Source organism: Melitaea cinxia, chromosome Z, assembly GCF_905220565.1.
Source record: "Melitaea cinxia chromosome Z, ilMelCinx1.1, whole genome shotgun sequence".
Lineage (NCBI taxonomy): Eukaryota > Metazoa > Arthropoda > Insecta > Lepidoptera > Nymphalidae > Melitaea > Melitaea cinxia.
In genome coordinates, this window is record NC_059424.1 from 8,989,955 (window position 1) to 9,012,102 (window position 22,148).

The following is a 22,148-nucleotide window of genomic DNA, read 5'->3' on the forward strand; positions in this document are numbered from 1 at the left end:
GTGCTAGTGTCGATAAAAGCTTTATTTTCGAAGATATTCTTCTTCTATAACATTATATGATAAGCTTCTATAACATTACATGTTTTATTACACCTTAAGAAACCTTTACTAAAAGTAATTTATAATATTAAAATTTAGACATATATTATCTATAATATAAAAATGAGTCGCTGAATGTGTTGCTAAGCGCAAAACTCGAGAACGGTTAGACCGATTTCGCTAATTCTTTTTTTAAAATATTCCTTAAAGTACGAGGATGGTTCTTATGGAGAGAAAAATTCTAAAAAAAAAAAAAAAATTTCCTGAAAAAGTCTAAAAACAACACTTTTCTATACTCCCATACAAAAGATTTGTGATAATACTTAAAAGTCAATTTGAACTTTAATACCATACGATAAAGTTTGTGTTAGGCGATGCGAAGTTCGCCGGGTCAGCTAGTAATTTATAAAAATAATGTTCGACACAAAAAAATAAAAAAATAAATAAATAGAAAATAAGTTTACTTAAATAGTAGTCTTACATATATTCTACGTTTAAACTTTATTTGACAATTCTTATTCATATTTTTTGGTGTGTAGTTCGGATTTTTAGAATATATATTTTTAAGTAATGTTTTGTCCTTTACACATATGCCAATAATAATTCTTCATACTGATTAATTCACTATGCGTTCCTCGCTCCACTATTTTGCCTTAAAAAAAAAAAAAACGTTAATCAACAAGACAACTGAAATAAAAATGGTGTTATATGTATAAATTAATTATTTTTTTACCTTTATCTAAAACACAGATTAAATCGGCATCTTTTATTGTAGAAAGACGATGAGCGATGGTAATACACGTTCTTCCTTTAGCGGCTTTTTCCAATGCTTCTGATACAGCCTATAAACATGACGTAAAATCTATTAACGGCAAATTTCACGCGCTCAACTAATTTTGCCTCTAATTTTATATTGTTTCCGCTGACTACTCGTAAAATAGTGAGAGGCTTTGTTTAATATAAAATACTTATAACACTCCATTTTTAAGGATTAATGGTATAAACATGCTGTTATCAGATATTTAACTTTATTAATATTTTTGGTTCGTGTTTAAATTCATGTACAACTCATTTTAACACTTGGCTACTATGTTTTGCTGTATTAAAAAGTAAATTTTAATTTTAGAAACTTACTCTTTCACTGTTAGCATCTAACGCCGATGTCGCTTCGTCGAGAAGAAGCAGACGCGGAGATCGTACGAGCGCTCTTGCTATGCATACTCTTTGTTTTTGACCACCTGAAAGCTGAGCACCGCTTGATCCCAAGTGCGTGTCGTAGCCCTTAAACAGTAAATATTTAATTAGAACAACCTATTCATAATACATTGTTACAGTGCGCTTTACATCTTAAAAATAACACACTGCTAGGCAGACAGCTTCTACTTTCAAAATGTATAAAGGTACAAGTTAAGTAGGTTCATATACAGTCCAGTCATTTTAGGTTTTATCTGCGGAAAAATTCCTAGTGAGCTGAATTTTTGTGTACACCTTTATTACGGCGTTGTAACGAAGATGTAAATATCCGCAGATTGGGGTTTAAAATGCCTAAAATGACTGGACTATATTAAATTTTTCAGTCTATATTTTTTCATGTATTTAATTTTTTTTTACCTTAGGCAGAGACACGATGAAGTTGTGAATGTTGGCAGCTTTGGCAGCCGATATAATCTCGTAGGTTGTAACTTTACGGTTATTGTCTCCATACGCTATATTATCTCCAATGGTCCTATCGAAGAGGACGGGTTCTTGCTGGACAACACCTAACTGCCTGCGTAGCCTTGTTAGAGTTAGTGAGCTGCGGGTGTCGCGTCCATCCAATTCCTTGATAGAAAAGTGAATAAAAAAAGAAAAACTAAATTGTGACATATTTTATCTGTTAAGGTAGATGAAAATAGTTTTTTTAATAAATAATTTCGCGCTAAAAGACACAAAGTAATACTATGATTTAGTCGCGTGAAGTACATTTTTTAAGTATCGCAGTATATTAAATAACTAAAATTATTGCAAAATTTTTAAGCTATTTCATTGGTCGGTATCAAAATATAAATTTTTGTATTAAATAAAAGTCGTTGTAAGTTCAAAAAAATTTGTATTAAGCAAGTGTAATCAGCATTTACTAGAATTATTTTTAATTCTTATTTCTCTTTCTCTTAGTCTCCTTTCTCGTTCAAATTCTTTCATTCTTAGGATGTAATCATCTTTTTCACAGTTCAAGTATGCGTGCTTTTGTTCATGACATTTATACAAGAGCGGCATGTGCTTATATCTGCACACTTGGTAATCCAAAAGGTAATGTGCGCAGTAATCTCTATATTTTAATGGTATTCGCGCTGATACTAGGTGATCGTTAGGTGCTATCATTTCGCGCTTCGCTCTTGCACATTTAAAACCAATTTTAGCATCAAATGTCGGCTTATCATCACTTTTTAAGTCTAAATGCCGCGTATTAAATGTTCCCATAAACTGTCCCATCGTATTTCATTATAATAGTAGCTTAATTCGATTTGACACAAATTACTAAGCAATGTCATTTGAATCACAGTCCATTGATATAACATAATCGTGTCAAACACATTTTATATTTTGGCCAGCATTACCATAAAGGTGCTATTTTACATTGCTAAGTATTTAAAAAAAAATGAAATTCACACTGCCAGACACCTTTAGTCGACAGTATTTATTTCCAGACACTAATTAAATTATACTTTAAAATCCGAACAAAATGTTTTTCTACTCTTTTTATTGCTGTATTGTTTAAATTTTGTCAATCAGAAAATAAGAAAAGTGTAGGGTCTAGAATTTTTGACTATACCATGCTACGAAGTCGAAATTATCGAAATTGTCTCTTTTCAATTGTCGATATGCATTATTTATTGCCGGGTTTTCGAGTACTGTACAATTTCTTGTTTAAAATATGTAACTAACAGAAATATTGGCAAAACGAATTGACAAAATAAATATCGCGTGGAAACGAGTCCTCTTCTAACTTTAGATATTAATTACGAGATTAAGACTAAATATTTTATAGTTCGAAATATAAACTAAAAATAAATACAGCTCACAATATACCAAAAGATTATTTAAAATAATTTTAACTCACAATGTTGCCAGTATCAGGATCGTAAAATCTTTGCAGTAGTTGTAAGATGGTAGATTTGCCACAACCCGAAGCCCCAACGAGTGCAACTATTTTACCAGCTTCAACTTTCAAGTCTATTCCCTTCAATATTCTCTGGTGAGGTCTTGTTGGATAGCTAAATTCCACATCCTTGATGCTAAAGTTTCCTGTTGCAACCTAAACAAAGATATCATATAGGTAGTGGCTTTTGAAGCCTATTGTCTTTTTCCAAAGGTCGATGTGCTTTATTTATAAGCGGGTACTGAAAGTAAAACTATTTTTAGACGTGGTTGACAATGAAAGACCCTTACCCAATCTTTTCTATCCTTAAGTCCAGGTTCTGTTCTTATTTTAGGTTCTCTATTTATTATTGACAAAATTCTTGCTCCACAAGCTTTTGCAGAATTAAAACTGGGAGCATAGACGAGTGACTGACCTAACATGTATGCGCCATACATAAGAGCTTCATTTACTCTGGGGATTAGAAATAAGCCATTTTATTTCAAAGAAATAAGCGCAAATTCACTCTATATATCATATATTTGAACAAAACTGCTTTGACGTACGTTAAACAAATATATTTTTTAATTTCATTTTCATGTTTGTTATATAAACTTACAGCAAAACAACTTTGTACTCCAATTCTTGATTGGCGACAAGTACAGCGCCGTAGACTGTGGCGCTACAGTAGGACATGAAAGGAACATAGACTCCTAAGCCCAATACGAGTCCTCTCCATCGTGTCTTTTTAGCGACGGCAGCGCATGATACAACTAGAGCTTCTTTAAACTTCTTTAAGAATACTTGCTCAACACCTGCATTACAATAAATTGGTATATCATAGTCTCTAAACTACTTAATGTTTTAATCCAATATTTAGGTAGATTTTATTTTATGTAGAAGTTACCTAAACTTTGTACAGTTTTTATACTGACAACAGCTTCGGTGGCAATCGACGTCGCCGATTCCATTGCGTTCCGTTCGTCTGTCTGAGATTTCTGTGAGATGATTCCTTCTAACCAAATACTTCCAACCATCTAAAAGCAAAATAAATATATGTTAAATTATATTATTACGCTTAGATGCATTTTGTTTAGGGTGCTTTATTAATGTGATTGTAATAATTTCAATTATAAATGGTGTTATAAACCTATAGGACACATTATTCTTGTAATTTTCTTTCAAGTTCAGAAAATAAACAACAATGCAAATAAATAAATAATAACTAACAAGTGGTAAGAATGCAGTCCCGACGAGCGTTAGTTTCCAATTATAACAAATGGCCATGATAAAACCTACTACGACCGAGCTAGTCCCTTGTAAAATCAATCCAATTCTTAGGCCAGTTGCTCCCTGCACTTCAGCCGCGTCACCACTTAACCTGGCACACATTGCTCCCACAGTGTTGGACTCCTTATCGAAGAAGGCGATTTCCTAAATTTAAATTAAAATTTTAATGTATTCAGTTTAATGATAAATTTCTTTATATTAAAAACAAAGATCAGAAAAATAAACATGAAAAGTAAATGTAATAGTATTTAAAAACGAAAAACTCCTTATAAGTTAAGAAAGTACCTGTCGGAGCAACGCAGAAAAGTACTGTTGCCTAAGTCGCGTAGTCATCTTAAGTCCTGCATTAGTAAATGTAGTGCTTTGTAGACACATAGATATACCAGCCACCGCGGCTACCACAAGAAACATTCCCGAGTAGAAGTCCGCATAAAATAAAATATCGCTTCTATTGGGCAACACGAATATCTGAAAATTTAAATTATTTGTTATAAATGTTCTTATATACACAGCAATCGGTCTTTTTTTAAAGCAAACGTACCCCCGAAGTATATCCGAACAATAGAGCAAAGACTGGGAAACAAGACCCTTGTATAAAAGCGGCAATTGAACCGATGACTATAAATGGCCACTCTGGAGCGTTTAATTTTAAGAGTTCCCAATCACTGACTGATTTTACTTCCTAGAATAAACATAAAAAAAATTAAATATCAGCCCAATTTCGATCTGTAAAATTTTTAAGTGTTGAGTTGGAATTGTTTTTAGGAACTTGATGTTCATTAACACACCAATCTCAAAAATAAAAAGCCAGATAAAAAAATTACTAGCCCATAAAACTATACGCCATTGTTTAAATGCGCTAATCAGGAAATAAAAGTTACTATCGACGAAGTTAAATCTATTTTTCTTATCGTTTTGAGACAGATGCTTATATTACATTATTTTTTAAGCAGGATTTTATGATATTTTAATGTGCGAGGTTTTGTGTCACAGGAGTATATAAAAGTTACACAATGCATATAGCATAATGTATGAGTATAAGTTACATACTTCATCGTCGTCCTTTTCTTCTTCAGAATCATATTCAGCGTTGTATACGTAACTTTGTAAGCCAGTAGACATTACAGAAGTGATAGATCCTCGTGGTGTCATCCAATCGTGAGATTCTAAAGACATTTATACATTATCAATACCTCACTTTATCTTATTATATATTATGGTATATAATTTTTCGTTTACGTAAGTATCATAGAATAGTTTAAGTTACCGTACATAACTTTTTGACAACTTCAAAAGATCTGATCTCTGTAGTACATAAGATAATGTAACGTATGTTTAACATGTATTTTTTCCTTCTAATATTTTTATTTTCCGACTTAAGACTTCAACGAATATTTTAGTAGTAATTTAACCATGGATTTATTGGTTCGTTTTACCACGGCAAAATATACAATAAGTTTAATTTAGTTCTAAAGAAAGATGTACTAAAAATTTTGTATCTTAGAAAATAACAAATACCGTAAAATAAAATAAATCAAACAAAATAATAATAATAATAATTCAAACTATTAAGTGAAATAAAAAAAAAACATGTGTCTTTATTCATGTTTGTCGACAGTATAAAATTACATAAATAATTTTAAAAAAGTTTACTAGTAATATTTTAGTTTTACAAACGTCTTAGTATAGGTACAGTCGTGTGACTGATATTACGTCACTCCCGTTATATATTTTTCTTACGGTTTTAATATCACATTTTTTTCAGTTCGGTCGCCCCGCCAAATGTCAAGCCTGCCGTAAGGAACATCGTTCCAAAAAATTATAGATATTCATTATAAAAGTTTATCTTGCATATAAAAATGTTTTTACCTCTTTTTGTTGAATGATGTCTAACCAACCTCCTAGTTGACCGTCGCTTTACATCGACTCGCGATACAACAGTCAATTCCCCACTATTGCCTTCTTCGTTTTCTTCTTCAGCTAACGTCTCTATAATATCTGGTTCCTTATTTTCATTGCCAGTTGTAACGAGTTTGTAATAAAAACCTTTATACAAGATAAATATTATTAGCCTTGTTACAAAAGTGACTTTTTTTTGAAGATAGTATAATTCAAATTGGTCAAAAGTTACCTTTCGCTTTCATGAGTTCCTCGTGTTTCCCTTGTTCTACAATGGTGCCCTGATCCATGCATATAATACGATCAGCATTAACAATTGTGGACAGTCTGAAAAGTAACAAAAATGGTTTATATATTTGGTGATTTGCTTGTTTATAACTATGCTTGTTCGCAAAACAAAAAACCCGACTTCCATTTAAATCGACAAGTAATACAACGTAGGTAGTTGAAAGAATAGCCAGATCTCGATCAAATTTAAATGATACTACGTGCGCGCATGCAAGCGCCAACTTTCGATTAAAAAAAGAAAAATCAAAATTATCAAACCCTGTAAATAGTTATGAGGATGAACACACATAAAGAAAATACAGTCAAATTCCTCCTTTTTTGAAATCTGTTAAAATTGTATTATACTTTTAAAAGATTTCATACACAAGTTAATGTCGCTAGACAAAAAATTTCGACTGAACAATAATAATATAAGGCGGCCCTAGATCAACACTGCAAGTACGAGAGGGTACGAAGCATGATGAGTTCCAACATTTTCCTCTATAACCGACCAATGTATAGACCGTACCTTAAGACTAACTTTAGGTAATTAGCTTATATCTATTTAACATTTCAGAATTTTTGGTTTTTCTCAATTCGGACAGCAAAACTAACCTGTGCGATACGATAAGTGTAGTTCGTCCTGCACTAGCTCTATCCAATGCAGCTTGCACTTGACGTTCAGATTGGTTATCGAGAGCAGACGTCGCCTCGTCAAGTAGCAACACGGCTGGCTCGCGTAACAATGAACGAGCAATCGCGATTCGCTGCTTTTGACCACCAGAGAGAGATGCGCCTCTTTCCCCAATAACAGTGTCGTAGCCCTGTTATTTAGATTATGTAGGAGTGATTAATAGTAGTTTATGAACTACTATTATGAAACTCGCTGCGCTCGTTTCATAAACTCACACTCGTGTTTTAATACCCTTCATTATATGACAGTTGCATACACTACTTTATCTTCACTAATCCAATTAATCAAACAACAAGAGTAAAAGCTGACAATAGTTTATTTATAATAATTGTTCAAATTTTGGATGGTACAATTTTGAAAGTTAATGTTAATTATTGATCCAGCAGCTGTAGCGGTCGCGGGGCAAGCAGTAGAGCTCGTAGACGGAGTCGGAATAAGTTATTATATTCTTTTTCATACAATTTTCTAGATTTTTCTGGCAAAAGATTGTGAGTTAATTTTATTGCCAATTCTAGAATATCCGGAGGCGTACAAATATTATCGTCGCTATCCATTTTTAACTTTTAATTTATTAAATTAAATTCACGCGTACGTGTATTGTCACAGTGATTTTGCCGCCATTAAAATCTAACCAATGAGAGCGCAGCTGCGCGCATGCGCGCGATGTTATAATGAGATTTTACGATATCGATGTAGATATTATACCATCATGTAAAATTGCTTAAATTGAGTGTTTTGTTGTCTGCGCTATAACAGTAGTAATTATAAGTCAAGTACAACATTAGTGTAGATAAAAAATATTATACCGCAAGTGTTTTATTGAAGCCTTAAATTAGTATACTGTGTTATTCTTACATTAGGAAGATGCGTAATAAAATCATGAGCATATGCAATTTCAGCAACTCTTTGAACGTCCTCTCGTGAAGCTTCCGGGCTGCCTATAGCTATGTTTTCATGAATCGTACCACGAAATAGAACTGGTTCTTGACCTACAACACCTGAATATTAAATTAAGTATTTTAGTTAATACAAAATTAAATAGTACTATTACCAACAATAAAACTATATAATGCTTACCCAAAGAAGATCGGAGCCAACTCAAATTCAAATTTTTGAGATTTTTGCCGTCAAGTTTCACTACACCATGAAGAGGGTCATATAATCTTTGCAGGAGTTGAAGTATTGTACTTTTGCCACAACCTGAAGATCCCACAAGTGCTACGCATTCCCCAGCTTTAATGTGTAGGGAGAACCCTTGTAGAACCTGCGACAACATATTAACTGTCTTTTTTTTATATCACTAGGTCGGCAAGCAAGCGTACGGCTCACCTGATGCTAAGAGATTACCGTAGCTTATAGACGCCTGCAACACCAGAAGCATCGCAAGCGCGTTGCCGACCAAATCCCCAATACCCCCAGGAGCTCTGGTCACCTTACTCACCAACAGGAACACAATACTGCTTGAAAACAGTATTATTTAGCTGTGATCTTCTGTACTACGCCAGTCAGGCTGCTCCAGATTTTGAGCAGGAAATTCCTGCCCTACCTCAGTTAAAAGTTGTTGTGGTTTATACTAATATTATAGTGAAAAAAGAATAAATAATTTACGTTTTCACTATTTGACACTTTATTATCGACAAAACAGGTCATTCAACTACCACTGATTGGATTGAAGCTGCAACTATTGGTATCAACTGATGTGTCAAGTATTGAAACTCAAAGTAATTGAAGCCATATACGACTTAAAGTATAAAACCTAATAAGTTGTTATACTCGTGGAAGACGAAGTATTATCTCTGTGAAGTGGTTTCACTTGAATAATAAAAAATAAACGCGTGTTCGAACCTTAACATTCGGTCTTGATGGATAGCTAAAGTGAACATCTTCTAGGGAAATTTCTCCTATGACTCGTCTGGGTGAGACTCCTCTTGTGTCGAGAGAATCTATCACAGGTTTTCTATCAAGCAGTTTAAATATACTAGCAGCTGCTCCGCGAGCAGATGCAAAGACTTCTGCATGAGGAACACAGAATGTAATTGACTGCGTAGCCATGTACAAACTGAAAAGGATCTGCAAAAAGTACGGCCAAAATGTAATCTTAATATATATAAATCTCGTGTCACAATGTTTGTCCTCAATGGACTCCTAAACTACTTAACCGATTTTAGTCAAATTTGCACACAGTGCAGTTTGATCCAACTTAAAAGATAGGCTATATTTTATTTTAATATATTATGTTATTATTATATTTCAGAAAAAAATAAGGTGATACGAAGTTCGCTAGGTCAGCTAGTAATATTATAAATTGCAACTGATAAAATATGTCTGGTTACAAGTTTGAAAGATAAGAATTTACATTATAAAAAAAGTTATACTCTAAAAAATGTTATGAATGTATTGAAATTTGAAATGAAACACCTTAAATTAAGTTCAGTAGTTGAAAAAGAAAATTATTCTCTTTTAAATTTTTTGTGCCATATTATATACCTCATACCTCAAAAAATAGAATACCCAATTATTAGTTGTATGTCTGTAAGCAGTGTGTGTCTCAAATAATTGTCTTTTCATTTCATTACAATAACTAATTATACGTATAAAATAATAGCGTCTTCGGTAGGACAAAGCTAGCCCTGCGGTCACCAACCCGCCTACCCAGCGTGGTGACTATGGGCAACACAAATGAGTTGAACTTGTGGAGGCCTATGTCCAGCAGTGGACTTTGTTAGGCTGAAGTGAGTGAGTGATAAAATAATACTAACGCTGAAGACAGTACCGACGAGATATTTTTTTTCATCGGTGGGCTTATCAAAGTCCATGAGTACAAGCCTAGCGCCGTACGTCAGGCCGATGGCATTCAGAGAGTACGTCAGAACCCAGTTGAAACCTGTACCCAAGCCGGTATACAGGCCACGCTTACGTCCATACAACTCCGCAGGCTCTAAGAGACGGCGATATCTAAAAAATTGTTTTGAGACAAGCTTAACTTAAATTAATGAAAACAAGATATAGCTATCAACCAGTAAAAAGTGTTTTCATTTACAACATAATACCAATATTAGGTTCTTAAGTACACATGAAATTGGCGTTTAATATATTTGGAACATAAAGGCGATTTTTTTATATATAATATATTCAAATAATCAAAGTATGTACCATTGCTATCTATGGACTTTTGCCGTTTTATAGGTAGTTTATTGATACCTTTACTAAAAAAACCATTCGGACGGGAATCAATAAAATATTTGAAAGCGGTTTGGACTGCCCCATCGGAGTTGAAATTTTTCCCTTGCAAGAATTTATCCTAATTTTGAAGAAAATGGTAATCTGTTTGAGCAAGGTCCAGGAAGTAAGGTGGATGTCTTGGACATTCCAATTGAAGCTCCTGTAATTTGGTAGCCGTCTGTTGTCCTGGAGCAGCAGTGGCCTAGAGCGATAGCCTCGGTTGATTAGCAGCTAGCTTTTCAATCATGGTTTGCAGTTGCTGAGAAAAGACATCTGCGTAATTGCCTGGCCAGTTTTAAGAAAGCTGTAGTGAACGACACTGGAACTAGTCCACCAAACTCTCAGCAGTACTTTTTATGAGTCGATTTTCGCCTGAGGCAGGATTTGGCTGGCTCGCCAGTGTTCAGCCATTACGATGATCACTTCCGATTATCGTACATGATCCATTTTCCATGACATGTATTTATTCGATTTAAAATTTCTTCATTATTGTTAAGTAATGTCGTTACATTACTTAACAATAATGAAGAAATTAAGCAAAACCGACAAACGCGCTTGACTGCTGCGTTAAGCAGTCAAGCGCGTTTGTCGGTTTGCTTCACTCTATTCATGAGGTTGCTTTCAAGCTTTTTTACCTTCCCAATTTGCCTCAAGTGAATTAAAACTATTGTGATTTAAAACCGCAGCCTGCAGCTAACCCAGACGTAGTTTCTGATGGATCCACTTCCACGATAGCCTTCAATTATCAACTTTGGTCTCCGGCCGTCCACGGGGCTTGTTCTACAGATTGAAATTTCCAGAACGAAAACGTTGGGACTAAAAACGCGCTGTGTTTTCTTTTGCGACACCATAGCCAAATACATCATTAACCCTTCGAGCCGTTTCTGCAGCACTTGTGCCACGGTGGAACTCGTACTCGTAAATAACACGATATTTCAAGTTTTCCATTTTGTAAACTGAGTGACGCACTAGTGATAACAAAAAACAAATGAATTACGGTTTTCGAAACGCAAATACATGAGTAAATAGCTGTATAGATTTAAATTTGGAATTCTTAACCAGAGAGAAAATATTTGAGATCAAAAGTGGCCAGGACGACAAAAGGCCAATTTCATATATAAGGATCTATTTTTTTTGCTTAACAGATCAAATAGCGCTCATTAATCATTATTTAAACGAAAAGATGCGCAAAGCAATTGATCAGTACTGTCCAATATGCAAGCACCGTATAATGTCACCGTCTATAAATTGCTAGTGTTGAATAGCAAGCATAAGTTTGTTTTTACTAATAAAATAATTTGAATGGTTTTTTATGTTCAAAGTTCTTTTAAGCTCGTGATAGAGAGAAATAATATAATTATATACAAGACAATGTCGAGTCTGCTTCCTATTATCTGGACGAGGCCCAATCACGGTGAAACAGGTGACATATGAACAGATGTTATTTTAGTATAGGAGGACCTTACCGCTTAATCCACCACGCTGCTCCAATGTGGGTTGGTGGATATATTCCCTACTATGAGTAACGATCGCTATCAGGTGTACATGATAACAACCAGGACCGATGGCTTAACGTGCTCTCCGAGCCACGGTGGGGAGACCTACAAGGACTGCACAAATACCCAGACCATGGCAAACGTCTGTATATAGTCAATACAAAGGTTTGTCATGTCCGCGAATCGAACACGCAACCGGCAGCGCAACCACCACAAACCAGTGCTTTTGGTGGACCGTTGCGCTAACGCGTTGTCGCTATAAGATTTAGAGTAGAAATAGAAAGAAGATTAAGAGTAAAAATATTACTATATAAAACTATTAATTTACCTGTCAACCTCTTTATTTTCCCCGCCATACGCAACTATTGTTTTTATGGATTTAAGAACTTCCTCAGCTTGCTTACCAGCCTGACTGTAAGACTCCATTTCTCGAATCGAAGATTTTGTTTGGTACTGAAAATTAAAAAAAAGAGTTTACTCAGTCAGAAATAATAACAACATCAATGAATTATTGAGGAAATGTACTTAGAAAATATCTATGATTGTACTAGCGAATGAAAACAGTTTATGCCATGTTAAGTTAGTGAACTCAATAAAAATTACTTTCTTTTTTGATGTTTTGAAATTAAATTTAATTTAATTACACCGACAAGTACAACAATGCAAACAAACGAAAAATAGTCAAGTAAATTCGTGTTATCATAGATTACTCAAGAAGTAGTTATCAGATCTTGATGCAGCTTTCGATTAAAACAAGAACCTTCACAATATTACGACGTCGACGAAAATATAGTCAAGCAAATACGCATTATTGGAACGTAGTTCCTTACGGCAGGCTTAACATTTGGCTGGGCGACCGAACTGAAAAAAATGTGATACTAAAACCGTAAGAAAAATATATAACAGAAGTGACGTAATATCAGTCACACAACTGTATAATATGGCGTTTGTAAAACTAAAATATTACTAGTAAACTTTTTTTTTAATTATTCATGTAATTTTATGCTGTCGACAAAAATAAAAAAGACATATGTTTTTTTATTTCACTTAATAGTTTGAATTATTATTATTATTTTCTTTGATTTATTTTATTTTACGGTATTTGTTATTTTCTAATATACTAAATTTCCTAAATAATTTTATGTACTTAAATAAAAACCAATCAACAAAATTAAAAAAAAAAATCAAGAACTAGAAAATATATATAAAATTCAACAATTTTTTTTCAAATTGTGTTGCTTCTAAACTATTCGAAGAAACTTCGTTCCTTCCTGGTGTTCCATGACACCACATAGTTATACATATAACTTGAAAAGTACTCTAGTAAGTTTCTCTAAGTAAAGTCTCTCTAATATGACACCTACCATTTTTTGATTAAAACAAAAATCATTGAAATCGGTCCATCTAGTCAAAAAGTTCTGAGGTTAACATACATAAAAAACATACAATCGAATTGAAAACCTCCACCTCATTTGGAAGTCGGTTAGCTAAAATTGAAGACTACAGGGAAAAACAAGGTGTGTCGGTAAAATACAAAAAATTAGGTAATGTTGGTAACTAGCGGCATTCGTGTGAACTTAAATCTTGTAAAAATTTAGGAACAAACTATCGACGATGCCATAGTGCTATAGCCAGTTATTTGGTTGTTTGGACTTGGCAAGAATATGCGCGAAAAAATGGAAAAACTGGAAATGTAATTTTGACACCTCAGAATTTGGAGCCTTTGTTCGGCGGACTTTAACGTTTATTTTTGAATTTAAATTTATTTATTTTTATTAATCATTTAAAATCCAGATATATTCATTGTACTTGCACTAATAATAAAATGTAATAAATATTTTTAATTTATGCAAGTTAATTAGCACTTCTAGACAAACCTTGCCCTCCCCACAGGAGAAAAAAAGAAATGCCTAGAAACAAACAGTAACTTACGTTAGATAAGACGACCGACGCCGCTATCGAGAATGGTACAATGGTGAAACAAGCCAGTGATAATTCCCAGCCCATTGGAAAAGCCTGGCAGAGACAGATAATAGCGGTTCCAATTAGATTTGCCACCACAGCAAGCTTCTCTCCCATACCGTCTTTAATTTTCATCATGTTTCTGTAACCAATTTGCAATAGTAGTATTCGTTAAATTTCTTTTCAGTAAAACAAAAATCAAGAAATATAACAAGTCGTTATTCGCGTTTTTCTATTAAAGTTTTAAGAATATTACATTCTTTTATTAAGTTTTTTAAAATATCGCAAACTTGCTAACACTACGTTAACTGATATAAAACTACTATTTAGAACATATTTGTGTTAGCGAAACTCAGATTTTACAATCAAAATACAAAGTTGTTGATTCAAACAAGTCCAATTACTATTTATTTTATACATGTAAATCCACTGCTCTGTATACGAGTATAAGAACGACTTTAGCCTGGTTCCTACATTTAGAAAACGGTTCGTTTTGCTTACGAAACAATAAATTAAGGCATATCTTGTCAAAATCAGGGGGAACGGTAGTGCCCCCGCCAAGACGAAATAAAAAAAAAATAAAAAAAAAAAACGAAAAGCACTACCTATCTTTTCTCGAAGTGCTTCGTCGTTTTTTTGCACCCTCATAACTTGGGTTTGGATTATACTAGATAAACAAAATTCTGGGGATATGATGTCAATAGTGAACTTATTAAACATATAAAGTTTCAATTGCATAGTTCTTATACTTTAGATTTTATTGATATCTTAAAATCCCCGATTTCGTCACTCACTGATGATCATCAAAATTCTTAGAGTACTTCCTGAAGTCCCAGAAAGTTGAAATTTGGTATATAAGCTAATATTAGTACACAAACAACAAAAAAATTCTAAAACTTGGAACTTTTACCCCCCAACCCCTTAAACTAGGGGATGGAAGTTTGTATGAGACTTCCGCAAATTTTGATGCTAGAGGTCTGAAAATTGATATAGGGACTCCTTGTTATTAATAATAATAATAAAATGCATAAAAAATAAAAATCGGTTATTAGTTTATGTCGAAAATTTACATTTTGTACTTTTGGTATTTAAGTTTTGGCGGAGATCACCGTTTGCATATCAGTTCAACATAAAATCAAAAACAGCGTGCTTAAACCGAATATGGTGAAGATTGGATAATATTTATGGTATAAAATGTGTCGGAGGTAAAATGCAACTATAATATTGTCATAAGCAACTTACAAAAAGAAGTGAAATCCCACCAAAAACATTTTCATGTAAAATGTTGCCAAGACGAGATCATATGGCTCGCACTGTCAAAAAGTTATCAGATCTCATGTAGAGCCAAGCTTCTAACTCTACACGCCCTAACTCTACAAGCCCTAACTTCACAAACTCTACACCTTAGTCAAAATATGTGGCTTGGCCGTTTCGTTACTACCGGCTCCCGATTTTGTAGATGACGACTTTCCTGTCTCATTTATAAAAATATATTTTCTCTTTTTATTTTTATTTGTATTATATGTATATCAATTATTCTTCTTCTTTTTATTTTTTCTTTAATAGAACTATTGTATGACAGAAAAGTAAAAAACAGTGACAAGAATTTTCACCTTACGCCCACGTGACGGTAGCGAAACGGCCAAGCCACACATTTTGACTAAGGTGTAGAGTTTGTGAAGTTAGGGCTTGTAGAGTTAGGGCGTGTAGAGTTAGAAGCTTGGCTCTACATGAGATCTGATAACTTTTTGACAGTGCGAGCCATATGATCTCGTCTTGGCAACATTTTACATGAAAATGTTTTTGGTGGGATTTACTAATTTCATTTATTAGATTATAACGATTTTATAAGGGGCTGATTATAGTAATATTGGTGAAAGGAACACGGAATATTTGACTCCTCGCTTGTTGAATGGATTAGATTTGGCATTTAAGAAAAGAATCACTATCTATCTATACATATAATAAAATGGTAGTAAAGTCAAAACTGTACATTGAATATTTTTTTTAAAGAATACTTAGCTTCACACTATAAAAATCACGCAATATAAGTAACTAAGCCGATAAACTTATTTAAATGAATATAACTTAAACTGGCAACCACATATTAATCGTATATGTAAAAAATTAAGAGCATTTTTGGCCAACATCGTAATAATAAAAAACCGTATTTCTTTCCATACACGTTTGCTTATTTATAATGCCTTTATAACCTGGATGTACTTATCGCACTTACCTAAATAGTATTCATCGATTGCAAATAATAATTAAAAACATTGTACCGCCTAAAATTAAAATGGACTGCGCCAATAATGATCATCTATTATTCAAAATCTGTAAAACACTTGCCGTTCGCGACCTTGTAAATTACAATTTACTTAAAGAACAATTCTTCAATTTGGGATATTCAAGAGTTAAAGAAACACAAAATTGCCACACGTCAAGTCACAAATCAAAAATGTATACGGCAAACGTACCAGCGCCTATTTGATTCCGGTTTTAGTTAACGATCTTGATCTAGAATTAAGAAATAATATAACTCCAACAAATATAAAATACAAACTTAAGATGCATTTCTTGAAAAAGTTATAACAGCCTGTATTTATATTGTTTTTGTATATTTAACATGTTTGTATATGTATATTTTTTATTGTATTTACTGAATCGGATTTCTTTTAATACTACCTTATACCTACTACTGTATTGTGATTTTTGTGTTGCGAATGATTATTGATAAACGACAATATTGATAAACGACATATTCCTATGTAAACCTAATTAGTTTTTTTGTGAATGTGTAAATTGTACTTTTGTTACATGTTTGTATGGTAATAATAAATAAAAAAAACTTCAGTTTGTAGAACTACCCACCTTATTAAAACCATACACCTTGTCTGCTGGAACGGTCAATTTTTGATATGATATTCAAAAATGTTTAGAATACCCACCTTATTTTTAATTGCCTAAATGAACTGTTTTCAAACTTAACACTCCGGACAAACCTCTGCAATTTTTGGAGTGTAAAAAAGGTACTAATATCGTCGGAGTTAATAAGACGGATTAATACGTCGGATTTAACTAGTAACTTATTTTATAAAAGTTATGTGTAGCTATTACCCAGCGTAACAGCCAGTGCTGCTGCGCCAATGCGTCGTAATTCTATGTTTTGTTATTTGTTTTTAGTTATGTGTTACGACTTACGACTTTTAATTTTGGGTTGCGCAGGTTTCGATACTAATTCAAAAAATAACATCTTAATAAGACGGATATATATATATGTATATATATATATAAAATAAATGTTTGTCTGTATGTCCTCTATAGAATCGTAAACTATGCATTTAATCATGTCATGATCTTCAGCAAAGTGTTGTGCACGAGCCCACAAAGGTTTCTGAGTTAGTACGACCAAAGAAAAAAGAAATACAAGCGTAGCAACGCGCGCAGGGCAGGGTACAGCTAGTCTTATAGGTATATAAAATTCTAGTGTCGCGGTGTTTGTAGTTAAACTCCTCGGAAACGGCTCTAACGATTTTCATGAAATTTAGTATGCAGGGGATTTCGGGGGAGATAAATAAATCTAGCTAGGATTCATTTTTAGGAAATGTCGTTTTATCCCTGTTTTTAGGCAATGAAAAAAATGGCTACAATATCGTTAGAATACGAAGATAAATTTCGCACCTTAAAATCGGCCGGTTTCGATCGAGCGGAAAAATCATTGTTCAAATCCTCATGTTTCCAAGATCGATTATTATTTTTCTTTTTTTTTTCTAATTGCACTCGTTATTTTTTATCTAAATAGCTAGTTCATATTTTTTATTATAATGTCGGTAAAATCGAAAAATATTATTAATATTTTATCAATATGTAATTCGTATTTAAATATGATTCCCAAAACATACGATTTACTAAAATTACCGAGCTAAGCTTGGTCACCCAGGTACTAATATATAAATTACGCATTAGGTACTTTGTTTGTCCGCGATGGACTCCTAAACTACTAAACTGATTTTAATCAAATTTTATTTTATATTGGGTAGGTCTGAGAATCAAACAACATCTATTTTTAATCCCCCTAAACGTTAAGGGTAGTCCACCCCAAATTTTTTTCCTAATTTTTAGATAAATTATTTATTTTTTATTTTATTATGATGTGGCGTTGAAAAATACATACAACCCAAAATTTTCACCCTTCTACCACCAACCTCTATTTTTAAATAGCGTTTAGCGGCAAGACAACGTTTGCCGAGTCAGCTAGTTTTGTATATATAACTATTTTTGTGAATTATTCTTTCGTAAAATAACGAAAATTAAACTTTTAATTTGATAATTCTATTATTACAGTCAGTATACATCGCAAGTCAGCTTAACGAGTCGCCATAAAGTAATAACTTTTTACGACTTTATTGTCATTTTACTCCAAGATAATGTCGCTTGTTTGAATGAACAAATTCTTATCGTTCTTATACATATAGGATATAAATACCTCGGTCTTCTAAATTAACGACGTAATTTCACTTTCAAATTTATTAAATCATTAAATAAAGTTTGTGTTCGCATTTAAATAATAAACGACACTTGATCGAGTATTAATTGAAAAAGTGTTTTTTTTTACATTGTATTTTATTAAATATCCTTTTTTAAAGTAAACATACTCACTCAGACATTTTAGAAGCCAGATTAAATTCAGAGTCAGTATCAAACCACGTCATGTCCTGGCGCAGTACGTATTCCAGAAACAATAACCGTATTCTCGTGATCTAAAAACAATAAAATAATTACCAAAAACTTTTGGAATTTAATAATACTGGTAATAATTAAACTATAATAGTTGTCACTTCAAATCTAAAGCTTTACAAAGTAACAAATAAAGAAAATTAAATAAAATGGTAGACTGACTCCTGACAATTGGGGATAGAGTCCGCTTTTGCGATGCTTCTGGTATTGCAGATGTCTATAAGCTACGGTAATCGCTTAACATTAGGCGAGCCGTACGCTTGTTTGCCGACGTAGTTATATATAGAAAATGTTACAATTTTAACTAAAAATGTGTTTTAAGATCAGTTTAAGCATTAAAAGTTTATTAAAATTAAAGTTTGCATAATTGATTTCACGCTTTTGTCATTTTTATTTACGTTCGTACTTGTTGTATAAAATCAATTATTTAATTAAGCAGTTTTTATTTGAATTCTTTCTTAACTTAAATTCTTATAGACTGGATTTTGTACTCAATATAGTTTAAAATAAGTATATTTTCATAATCAGAGTTCATTTGATCAACATTGGTACTTTGTTTAAATTCACATCATAAGGTTACCGAGACAATCTGAAGCAAGGTCATCAATTAAGGCAATTACTTTTGTTTATAGTTGCGCATAACTATTATAGAGCAAGATATATATTTATATATACGTAGATATTGACAAATGAATTACACTCAAGCGGTCCTTTCGCACAAGTGGCATATGAGTTAAGCGATAATGTATCGAAGCCAGTGCTTGTCTGTAAGACTGAAAAGATAAATAACCATGTCGTCTTTTGTTCGCACGTAAAGACGCAAAATATTAGGTCCTTACATATGAAATTAGCGTTTTGTCGTACTGGCCATGTTAATCTCAAATATTTCCTCTTTGCTTAAGAATTCATTCTCTCATGCATTTGCTTTTCAAAAACCGTAATTCATTTGTTTTTTCCTATATGTTTATCGTTATATGTTTATTGTTATGTTTTCATCTTTGCGTCACTCAGTTTACAAAACGAAAACTTGAAATATCATGTTATTTACGAGTATGAGTTCTACCGTGGCCCCAGTGCTGTAGAAACGGCTCGGTGGATTAATAACGTGTTAGCTGCGATGTCGCAAAAAAACACATTACGTTTTTGGTTCCAACGTATTCATTCTGGAAATTTCGACCTATAGAACTAGCCCCGTTGTTGGCCGGAGACCAAAGTTGATAATGAAGAATTGAAGGCTATTGTGGAAGCGGACCCAGTGCAAAACACGTCCGAGTTAGCTGCAGGCTGCGGTTTTAAATCATAACAGTTTTAATTCATTGGAAGCAAATTGGGAAGGTAAAAAACTTGAAAGTTAACTCATGAAATGAGTGAATTAAACCGACAAACGCGCTTATTTGCTGCGTTGCATAACTCAACCGGCATAATAATGAAGGAATTTTAAATTAATCATTACATGTGATGAAAAGTGGATCATGTACGATAATCGCAAGTGCTCATCGCAATGGCTAAGCACTGGGAGTCAGCCAAATCCTGCCTCAAGCAAAAATGGACTCAAAAAAGTTACTTGTGAGCGTTTGGTGGACTTGTGCCGATGTCGTTCACAACAGCTTTCTTAAATCTGGCCAGACAATTATAGCAGATGTCTATTGTCAGCAACTGCAAACCATGATTGAAAAGTTAGCTACTAAACAACCGAGGCTAGTCAATCGCTCTAGGCTACTGCTGCTTCAGGACAACGCTAGACCACACACTGCACAACAGACGGCTACCAAACTAGAGGAGATTCAATTGAAACATCTAAGACATCCACCGTACTCCCCGGACCTTGTTCCAACAGATTACCATTTTTTCGAAATTTGGATATCTTCTTACAAGGGAAAAAATTCAACTCCGATGGGGCAGTCCAAACCGCCTTCGAACATCTTATTGATTCCCGATGAATGTTTTTTTTTAGTAAAGGTATCAATCCCTACTACAGCTAAACTACCTATAAAATGGCATAAGTGCATAGATAGCAATGGTACATACTTTGATTAATTAAATACATTATATGTATAAAAAAGACTGTATGTTCCGACCATACAAAACGCCAATTTCATATGTAAGGATCTAACAGTACAGAGATAACTAAAACGCTTAACGCCAGTTCCTAAACAAACAATTCGACACATGACAAATTCAAATTATACATCATACCACGGTCTTATACACAGATTGTGCAACTACAGTGGTGACTTAATGGCTGCGCTTTTCTTTTCAATTTACGGCCGCCAAAGGCATGACGATAGATTATGTTTTAAATATAAACAATTACAATAAAACGTCACTCAACCGGCGTGCGCAGTGCGCATTGCACACCACACCACGTGATCGCACCCATCGAAAGCAGTGACGTACAGCGTTGATGGGAACGAAAAATTATGACAATAAATTTATTTCGCCAAAAAAAATTGGACCAACAAAGTGTCCAATCTTCTTTAGTTTTACGACACTAAAATATGTCGTCGACGTTACGTAATAATGTGCTCACGTTTTATCATTTGATATCGATTCAAAATAATTGACTCCAACTCTACACTAATTTATTGCTTCTCATGTACCTGTCGTAGAGCGCTCCAACTTATGAGGGAGACTGATATCATGCACAGCAGCAGAGATATTGCAATACTAATGAACATTCCGATCGCCATAGCCGTCCCGTCTTCTACTAGAGCTCTCATATTTTCTTCATGTGAGGCGTTACATCTGGATTTAAAAATTAAAATAATTTAACATAAGTATTTTATGTGATGTTCTGAGGATATTTAAAAAATAATTCGTCTAGGTACAAATTTAAAGGAAATATATTAGTCACTTAGATATATATTTATATAGATATCATATGAAGATTACAATTTTTATCTTATGTTATTTGTTTATGGCCTTATTATGTATATAATGCAAACAGGAACTAACCTTTAAATATATTTTAACAAGATAGCGGTATTAGATAAATTCAATACTTACAATCTTCGACCTCCTCCAAACAGACTAGAAAGCGGCAAATAGCTTGAAAGTCGATCTTGTTGAGCTGTCCTCTCTACGAAGGCCGTACTTAATTCTCCGAACTGCACTAAGTTGTAGCACACGCCGCCGCCGCTGAGCAGACCCGCCAAAATACCAACGATTGTCGCTAAAAGTTCCACCCATGATGCGTATCGAAACTTGCAATTAAAAATGAAAATTAACATAATTAAGACAGAAATTAAAAACATACAATACAATAAACGTCGAAAAAAAAATACAATTTCAACAATACATATTTAAATAAAAATAACTAGTTTATATATGAAACTACAAATTAAAATTTTGATATTAACGAACATTTTTATTAAATTATTAATTTCAATATGAACTTACAATTTGAAAGTATGATATTTTTAGG

At 33.3% G+C, this 22,148-nt stretch overlaps 2 protein-coding genes across 2 annotated transcripts; both read right to left on the reverse strand.

The window, feature by feature from the left end:
* Positions 1-483: 483 nt before the first annotated feature.
* LOC123668405 (multidrug resistance protein homolog 49-like) lies at positions 484-21,844 on the reverse strand. Its single transcript, XM_045602139.1, has 24 exons — positions 21,731-21,844; positions 21,325-21,469; positions 18,647-18,747; positions 13,958-14,129; positions 12,354-12,478; positions 10,067-10,262; positions 9,153-9,377; positions 8,385-8,571; positions 8,163-8,305; positions 7,229-7,437; positions 6,579-6,673; positions 6,317-6,493; positions 5,498-5,613; positions 4,989-5,129; positions 4,733-4,915; positions 4,388-4,591; positions 4,065-4,194; positions 3,777-3,972; positions 3,469-3,631; positions 3,140-3,334; positions 1,651-1,860; positions 1,174-1,320; positions 773-881; positions 484-691 (listed from the first exon to the last, which is right to left on the reverse strand). Exons 2-24 carry the CDS (start codon positions 21,442-21,444, stop codon positions 603-605), a joined length of 3,633 nt encoding a protein of 1,210 aa, XP_045458095.1. The 5' UTR covers positions 21,445-21,469; positions 21,731-21,844; the 3' UTR covers positions 484-602.
* Positions 2,119-2,544, reverse strand: LOC123668406 (NADH dehydrogenase [ubiquinone] 1 beta subcomplex subunit 7-like). Its single transcript, XM_045602140.1, has one exon. It carries the CDS (start codon positions 2,509-2,511, stop codon positions 2,146-2,148), a length of 366 nt encoding a protein of 121 aa, XP_045458096.1. The 5' UTR covers positions 2,512-2,544; the 3' UTR covers positions 2,119-2,145.
* Positions 21,845-22,148: the final 304 nt, after the last annotated feature.

Coding starts and splice junctions, on each gene's coding strand:
- LOC123668406 (XM_045602140.1), bottom strand. CDS start 2,511: ATGGGACAGTTTATGGGAACATTTAATACGCGGCATTTAGACTTAAAA.
- LOC123668405 (XM_045602139.1), bottom strand. CDS start 21,444: ATGAGAGCTCTAGTAGAAGACGGGACGGCTATGGCGATCGGAATGTTC. Junction 4,592..4,732: donor TTTCTGCGTTGCTCCGACAG/GTACTTTCTTAA, acceptor ATTTAAATTTAG/GAAATCGCCTTCTTCGATAA. Junction 4,195..4,387: donor GGACTGCATTCTTACCACTT/GTTAGTTATTAT, acceptor TTTTGCTTTTAG/ATGGTTGGAAGTATTTGGTT.